We start from the raw sequence: 9,325 nt of genomic DNA, 5'->3' as shown, positions 1-9,325 counted from the left end.
CCTTGTAGGCGTGTACGTGTGTGTGTATATAATGTCTCGATTTGTCGGCCTGATATTAATTCAGGATTACAATACCCAAAATTTGGTTTTGGAGCGTATAGATCCAACTCACAATGTTATTTTAGCTTTCTAGGATTTCAGGCAATAAAAATGCGCATTTAATGAACAGAAAAAAAAAAAAAAAAAAAAAGAAAGAGAGAGAGAGAGAGAGAGAGAGAGAGAACTGCGTTCTACTTTCATCTTCCATTTTCTAAGGACTGCATTTTATTTTCAAAGTTGCTCTAGAAACAATAATTTTCATATGAACAAAATTCAATCAGGGTTAACGTCAGTGTGTGTGTGTGTGTGTGTGTGTGTGTGTGTTTGAGGGAGAGAGATTGGTAGTTTGGGCAAAATACAAACTAAGCTGCACTGCCATGACCAACATATTATGAATTTTACACAATCATGGCCATGGCCTCAAAGGCTCTAAAGCCTTCCGATTACCAAATATAAATGATATATACAAAATCAAATTATATTGAACAATTGGAAAACACGTCATTCCAATTCAATTTCGCCCTCCCTCCGCTCTAAAATATTCTCATCTTGCTTCTAAGTTATCAAGCCGCAAGAACTAGCACCTTGATGGTGCCCTGACTATTAGCAGTTAGCATGGTAGGGCTATCGCTCTTCCAGCATACAGCACTAATGAAGTAAGACGAAACCTCATCATCAGCATCATGCGAATCGGGAGAACTAAATTTATGCCAAGTCACGGGCCTGGAGATTTCCTGCAAAGTGGACATAATTACTTCTTTTAGACACTTGGCTTCGTTACAAGGTTTGCATATATGTATGGAGAATTAATTTTGCTTTCGATGTTACTAACCTTATGGTAGACAAACACTTCATTTGTCTCACTGCCACATGCAATGTACTCGCTATTTACCGTCAGGCCCACAAAGTTTTTCTCGTTTGTGTGGCCTCTAAAGGTACGAACCTGTAAACATAATTCCAAAAGAAGAACTTGACAACTTTTTCATTGTATTAATTCATGTAGTAAAAGAGAGAGCTTCCCACAGTGAACTCGATAGAACGAGTAAAACAAAAAATGGTCTACTCCCCACCGAAATTAGTGCCTCTCAAGACATCAAGGCATACGTACGCATAAAGGCATGCATGCATACAATAAAGATAGATATTCTCTTGAAGAACAGAAATTTCTGCACCACCCCCTTGAATGAAAAAGCCAACATTCAGAACAGCCAACAGTTATGCTGAATTCCTAATCCAATGAAGTTGGGAAAAGATGACGAGTCATATATTTTCTTTTTCATTTATGTTCAATTAGTAGGTACAACTTTTTTTATCGTACATTTATGTTCAATTAGTATTTAATAACCAGAGTTAATATGGAAGTGGTAATAGAATTTTGGAAAGGAAGCCAAAATGTTAAATCCAAAGCCATCTATGCTACAAAGTTGCACCTACTGTTTTTTTTTTATAAGAAGTCTAAATGAATCTCTCTCTCTCTCTCTCTCTCTCTCTCTCTCTCTCTATCTATATATATATATATATATATATATATATCTGTGTGCGCGCGCGCGCGTGTATACACATATATACTTATGGATGCATTGGACATAAAGTAATAACTGACAAGTAATGATGCACACTGCAACTACTTTGCTTCATTAATATATTACTCACTGGCAAGTTCTCCTTCACATCCCATAGCCGCAGTGTGCTGTCTGTAGAAGCAGAAGCAAGCTCATTATTTGACAAGAACTTCACATATGAAACGGCTTTCCTGTGCCCGCTGAACACATGGAGTGGCTGACTGATGTTTCTTAAATCATAGTAGTGGATCTGATGATCTGCAGAACCAACCTACAAAAAATAAGGCAGAGTGTTTCATACTTGAAAGGTTCTATTGTCCCAAAGGACACCACATATTAGGTAAACATGTCCTTGCCATTGCACAGAGCTCTCTTTGGCTGTTATACAAATAACAATAAGCAGAAAGTGGCATTCTTAAATACGGGACCAGAAATTGGAAAATGGTTGTCAACAAATAACCTACAACTGCAGCTTTGTACTCTTTTTTTTTTGGGGGGGGGGAGGGGGGGGGATAAGTCAATTTCACAATTCACAACATGAACAGAATATTTTGCCTGCCCTTTCACAATAAACTTTTTCCAGACAACAAAGCCAAAAGTGGATGTCAAACAGCAGAACTTGTTTATGAACAATTTTCCATGCGGATCAAATCAAAGAAAAGCTTTTAGGCATTAGAGAATGCAATGCAAACTGTCAGCAATACTGAGCAAAGCACTAGTTCAGCTCCACGATAATTGATTATGAAAATCAAAGAGGCTACAATGCACAATGAATCGGCACCATAAATTTGTGCCCAAAATGAAAAATGAAAGGCACATACCGCAATGTAATTGCTAGATCCAGGATTATACTTGACACAGCATATATTTGCTTTCATGTCAATGTTAAGAACACTAGATTCCTGATTCGTGCACCAAACTTTGACCTGCATTGTGTATACAGAAAATATACATCATAAGTTTAATCTAGTATGGAACTATAACGCTTAATTATAAGGAGTAGAAAGAAAAAATAAACCATAAAGTATGCAGTATGCAGTATTCTCATCTAATCCAGAATCTAACCTAGACAAATATAGCAACAAGTCTAATTTGGTAATGATGATTCAAATATTGCAGACTAAAGCTTTACAGTTTGCCTCCAGCTAGGATTTGCTAATTAGGGTATAGATGACAAGAGTGCCAGGAATCAAGCTAGCCTTATGCTTCTTTGATGAGAGGCTACTATCCTCATGCCTCCCCATTCCATAAGCCATTATCCACAATAACCACAAAGGACATTTATAGCAATTGGTGGAAAATAGGAACCAACATTGGTAGTATGGATTTTACTTATTCAAAAAAAAAAAAAAAGAACATAGGCAGTATGGACTATCGGTGGGGCTTATCCACAGAAATACAGTGAATAAAATCCAAAGAATAGATGCACTTTGAGCAAATTGCACCTAGTTTCCACTATAATGCTTTACTGTAGGGTGCAAAATTGGTACAGTGGATAATTGATAACAAGAAATTGATGTCCACCAATCTAACACCGTTGGGAACTTATACCAGATTCAAAGTTAATATGCAATACCCTAAATTGAGAATAGAATGGCAGTGAATGGATTCCCAGATTAATACGGTCGGAGAAGTTCTTGCTAAGGGACTCCAATTGTAACATTTACCAGTCCTTTTGGAATATGTGGTGTGGTACTTTCTTTGGGCCTTTAAAAAATGATATCAGAGCCAATACCCAGCCAAAAGTGCGAGACTTGAGCCTTATCATCTATAATAGAATGGCCTGACAACAAGGACAACAAGGATATAAGTGGGAGATTGTACACCCTGAATGGAGTATAGAAGAGTGATGAATGAGATCCCACATTGCCTGGAAAGGAGAAATTCTTGCGGTTTGTAATGCTTCCAATAGGCTCTGATTATAACTTAACTAATCTTTTGGAGTATGAGCGTAGATATGGCTTAGATTTTCCTTGGGTCATTACATAATGTCTCAAAAGAAGAATTCAAAAAAGGCAAATAAACAAACTATTATTGGACAATCCAGCTAGTACAAAAGCCCAAATAAAGTCCAAAAAATGCAACCGATTTCGGATTTACCAACACCTTCAAATTTCAATACATTAATTTTTCATTCAAATTTCAATACATTAATTTCCTAGATTGTCCCCTCTACTTAACAGATAGCTTAAGCATACCAAAAGACTCAGTCAAGAATAAAACTGCACTAAATAGTACCTTATAATCATCACTACCAGATACAAGCATAGATGGTTCTGTACGCGAAAAATCAACACTCCACGCGCGTTTTTCATGCTCTTCATACTCCATGACACTCTGCAAGGTTAATGCCAATGGGATAAGAATCTTACCAAAATCAAAAGAAGAATACATCACTACTAGAACAAGATTAGTCTAAAGAAGATATTTCTAATCTTTACCTGTCGAGTGATTACATCCCAAACGGTCACAATTCCCTCATAATCACTACTGGCAATGTGGTTCTTAGTAAAATTGTTCCAACTCAGGCAGCTGAGTTTTGAACGCGTTGCCATCTCCACAACAGGATAGTGCATATCAGCAGGTTCATTCACAACCTTGAGAGCAATAGCTAATAAATAGTCACCAAACCAGCTAAAGATAAAAAATCATCACTTATATTTAAATTAAGACATCAGCAACAAAGCCCCAAACCAGTATGCATTGCCATTAAGTGAACAACTCAATCAACAAAACAAAAATCTCAATCAGTGAGGATTCACCAATAGTTATGAGGCAAAACAAACAGAAATTCCACTTACAGCAAGCAGTATTTCTTTTATTAAAAGGCATCTTCTAAATTGTTCGTCTTACATAATAATGAAGAACAAAAATTCAGCTACAATATGTTAAATTTTAAACAAGAATTATGAAAAAAAATCAAAGAATTTTGAGAAGGTAATTTCAGCCAACCAGCCCATATTCTCTTCCCCATACTCTCTTGTATATCAATCATCCAGTCTGAGCCAACATTCTATCCCGCTCAGGACCAACCATTATGAGCAGAAACAAAAGAAATGGTAAATGGTGCATGAGACCATACCGTGGAGAAGTCAAAAACCTTTATGCACCGGGATACTCCAGCAGTAGCAAACAGTTCATCATCACGGTCAAATTCAATGCTGCAATGAAACACATTAATTCGTAAATATTCAGAAGATCTAATAACCACTGAAAACAGTATACAACAAACAATGAGGTTACATAAAAAAAAAACCAAGAGTTACGAGTCGCATATTAAATGCATGGCAAATCTACACAGATCCCTGTAGTTATAATCCCCTATCTCCCACTCAATTGCAGGCCCTCACAATTTGCGATCAGACTTTTATTTCAACTTTATCTTGTCCTAGTAACATAGTAGCTCTTTTTCCCTTCACTAAAAGTTACAATTTCCCAACTATCAGAAGTGACAATTATTTGCCCAACAAAATTATTCTATCATGTCAAAGATTAAAACAGGAGTATGTGTTTTAAGATTGATTTTTGGCAAGATGGTTCACTGCTCCTCACGTGTATGTGTGTCTCATGTGAAAAAAAATGATTTAATGGGGTGGGGGGGTGGGGGGGAGTAAAGGGATCTAACAGTTTAGCCCATTGTTTCAATTACTAATATTATTACAGACACAAGAATTAATGCACGAGTTATTTTGTGAGAATGGCCACAGAAAATGAGTTTATCATCCCTAATATTCAAATCTGAATGTCCTGCCATCATATGAAAATTAACTCACCTTGATACTATATTCGCTGAGTGGACTAGATTACCATGCCTAAGTTCCGCAATGACCCTCAATCGACTGTTTCAGAAGATCAAAAGAAAAATGCAGATGAAAAATTTGAGGATAAAGATAAAACACGGTAGCAACAGCTAACTCTAAAAAGTACTGATATAAAGAAATTAAAGATTCAAATCATACCTGTACCGCGTGAAGGTAGTCAAAACCGATTGGAAATCTGCAAGACCCTCATTATAACCCTCTCGGGTATAATGCTTTTATCCTTCTCCTGCTGGCTAAGTGGTTTGTTTGCCAACTGACGTCTCTTTTGCAGGTAACACTCTTGTAGGTCACTGAACTGCAGCCAGAGAAGGAAACATGGGTGATTCTAGATAGAAGAAAAATAAAAATGTGGACATAGTTCTTCATCCTGGTAGGCTGAGCCACACATATTATGGTATAATAATCAATGCAAATACATACTATATCTAATAACACCAAAGTACATTTATACAAGAATTACCAAGAGCAGCTCGTGAACATTTAGCAAAACCCAAGTACTTAGGATATGATACTGATTAGAGTCAAGCAAGATTTTATACCAATTTTCTATCTTTCTACATAGTTTCTATATATATATAAAAAAAATATATGCCCAAGAAACTCCATCAAAGCACAAGTATAAAAGAGAGGACAACCCAAAGCAAGAGTAAGGTTTCAGATAGTATTCAATTTGAAAACCAATGCCACAACATGGTGTAGTAAGTTTCTGGAGCTTTTTTCTTTTCAGCATTCACACATTAACATTGAAGCCAAAGATTAGAATTAAAGATTGGCCGGCACAATAATTATTCAAGATAAAGCAACCGGATTGTATTTCTACAGATGAAAGCACACAAAATTACGAACCTGAGCATGGACCCGCTTTTTTCTTGCTACAGATAAACCTGATTGGTTGATGTGCTGTGATTCTGAGCCACTCAAAGCATCCTTTCTCGGTAGCCCATGAGAGGTTACTTGAGACTTTCCATCTGCTTTCTTATTTTGGAGATTCCTTGTAGCCATCGCTCCACGTGCAGATAGAGAACTGGAGATAAGGTCACTGCTGTTCTTATCCATTGATGAAGACCATGATTTTCTGGCACTAGAGTCATCTCCAAGCATATGCAGTTTGACAGAGTACCTGTCCCTCGCTCGATACAACTCCATTCTATGTCTCTCTACGGAAGTTATGTCCTCTTTAATAAACTGTAGATCAGATTGTACCTACAAAGAAAACGAACTCCAATGACTTCAATGTCAACTAATGTGATTGCCTAAGCGAAGATTGATCAAAAGCTGGTCAACCTAAGTACAGACACACCTAACATGTGAAGATTTGACATGTCCAGCTGATATATCTAACAAGCAATAACTACCACCAGCTTGTGGAGACAAACACACATTCATATAGCCTCCAGAATACATGTTTCTTTTTTAATCAGTAAGAAGCTTATTAAAAATAGGCATAGACAAGTAATCATGAATAAGGGCAACACCTATGCATGAGTGTCTAAAGATAAAAGGAAATCATGAATATTCATAGTCCAGAATACATGGTAGAGAAGATGCCGAAGCAAAAGTTAAGCAAAATCAAAGTAGGGTGTAAATAGAGGGCCCAGACTAGATAAAACAAACCTCTTTCAACTCGTCAATTTTTTGGCGCCTCAAATGATGCAAGAAGGTTAGCAATATTTGCATATTTCTCTCGGCTTCTTCTTGTTCCATTTTCCTCTTCTTGTCTGTGAGGAGTGACAAAAGGGTGTCTAGCTCCTTAATTGATACTTCACAACCCTGTCATGTACGTTTTTCAGAAAATTTTCAAAGAAAGCAATATTACAAGAAGCTTCGGTTTTGTCCACTCTACTGATTTTGAGCACGACATCAGAAAGTACATTAATTTAATGACATGGGGAAACACCAACAATGGATACATAACATTATAGCTTTAGGTTCTTATAAACTTAGAAATTCGAAAGATTAATTTAAAAAAGTTCAAGTCACAAATAGCACTATAAGAAAGGCCCTAATTGAAGCACTGCACTCTTGGCATTACAAAAAATTAACAATCACGTTGTCTTGGCTTGAAACACATTGTGAATACATTCTATAGTCAATACAAACGTATTGGGAATACATTTTTACTAGTCGATTAAATTCACCATTCTCTGTTAGCTCTCTTGAAAGTAAAATTGATGGTTTAACATGGCATCAAGTTAACTAATCTTGAGATCAAACCTGACTGCCTCTATTCCTCTTGTATGCTTCCTTTTTATTCGGGCTGGTGCCCGTCAGTTTTATTAGTGAGATTGGATTTTAAATTTTCTAACTGAAGATTTAGGATCACAACATAAAGAAAAAATGTTGCTTTAATCGTAACATAACTAGTCCACGAAATCTGACCTGCTGTAATGCGTGACGAAATTGTTCCACAGGAGAAGCGGTTCTGGATATTTGACGAGCAGAAGCCTTCTTCAGTAGCTACAAAATTGGGACACAGAAACTGCACAAATAAGCTGCATTTCCAAGTAGATCAATTTCAAGAAGAAAAAGTGTTCATTATTCTATGTTCCAACTCTCACATGTAATCCCAAATTATCTACGATGTTAACAATAAAAAATTAAACTAATTAGGTCCAGTCAATGGAAATTTCTCGTTAATTTGAAAACGTTTATTATTTATTATGTTTGAGGCAATCGAGTGCTTAAACTAGAAACAAAAGAGAAAGAACCTTATCGAGCAAGAAGTTGGGGAATAACTGGTGGAGGGTGAGGTGGTGGGAGCAGCAGGGGCAATCACTCTTGTTGCGGAGGTGTATGACGATGCACATATAGCAGAAGCTGTGACCGCACACGGTGAGGAACGCGTCCTTGATCGTCTGCATGCATATCGGACAAAGCAAGTCCTTGTCCAGCTCCTCCGATCCCCAGCCCGAGCCTCCTTCTGGTTCTTCATCCGGATGCTGCGCCGCCGAGTAGGAAGATGGAGACGCCTTAGGCTTCGGCTCCCGCTCCCGCTCCGGCTCCGGCTTCACTACCGCCGGGACTACAGGCCCCGTGCCCGTTGACACTTCCTCCATCGCTTCTAAGTTCTCTTTCTCTCTTTCTTCTCTCTCCGTAAAATTTCCCTATCTGCGAAAAATCTATCTCTTACAGTTTCTTCGTTCATATGAAGTTGCAAGAAGAGAAGAGTGGGACCCAGAACCGTAGTTTGTGAGGGTGAGAACGGACCACGCGATCCCATTCTCCCCTAACTTGCTAACTGCCTTACCGGGGTCTGTGGTTTTGAGCCAGTTGGCGCAGCCACTGCTTTATTTCCTAACTTGTTTTTTTTTTTTTTTTTTTTCCCTCAAAACAAATAAAAATTTTAATTCATCATTTCCATATCACGCACGTACTTTTACTTTTTATCTTTTTTTTTTTTTCATTAACAAGAATATGATATAGAAATAATGAGTAGATAACTCAACTAGTTTAATATAAATAAATAAATAAAAATTAAAGCAGATGTGGTGTCGGTATAGACACTAGATAATGAGTTTAGATAATCTTTTTAATAATTAAGAAAAATAATTTTTATCATTTTAATATATGCAAGTTAAGTGTACTTTATGTATAAAATGATTTACTTTTTAATAATGCATCCCATTTTTTTTTATAGGAAGTATGCGTGGATCTAGCATTAATCAATAATTTATTATCTAAAGTAATGCTACATATAGTGGTAAAATACGTAAACGCCGTACAGTCGTTTTGAAAAAGAATGAAATCTACTATTAAAAACTTATTATTTTTTTATATAGGTCTCGTATTCGTTTACTTTTTTTAAAGTAATTGTAAGGTATTTGTACACTCATAACTACAACTATCATTTCTCTATTATATAATCTATATTACTTTTAATAGTTATTATCTAATTACAATTTT

At 36.6% G+C, this 9,325-nt stretch overlaps 1 protein-coding gene across 1 annotated transcript; it reads right to left on the bottom strand.

Moving 5' to 3' along the window:
* Positions 1-393: 393 nt before the first annotated feature.
* Positions 394-8,663, bottom strand: LOC121248596 (E3 ubiquitin-protein ligase COP1-like). The gene is given in 14 exon segments (XM_041147102.1): positions 394-773; positions 872-982; positions 1,693-1,872; positions 2,423-2,527; positions 3,840-3,938; positions 4,043-4,198; positions 4,684-4,762; positions 5,375-5,440; positions 5,561-5,627; positions 5,630-5,717; positions 6,269-6,625; positions 7,037-7,192; positions 7,802-7,879; positions 8,131-8,663. Coding segments are annotated over 14 exon segments (2,061 nt in total). The 5' UTR covers positions 8,479-8,663; the 3' UTR covers positions 394-602.
* Between the last annotated feature and the right edge of the window lie 662 nt (positions 8,664-9,325).

This window comes from Juglans microcarpa x Juglans regia, chromosome 2D (assembly GCF_004785595.1).
Source record: "Juglans microcarpa x Juglans regia isolate MS1-56 chromosome 2D, Jm3101_v1.0, whole genome shotgun sequence".
NCBI classification, from domain to species: Eukaryota; Viridiplantae; Streptophyta; class Magnoliopsida; order Fagales; family Juglandaceae; genus Juglans; species Juglans microcarpa x Juglans regia.
This window is presented reverse-complemented; position numbering and strand designations above follow the sequence as displayed.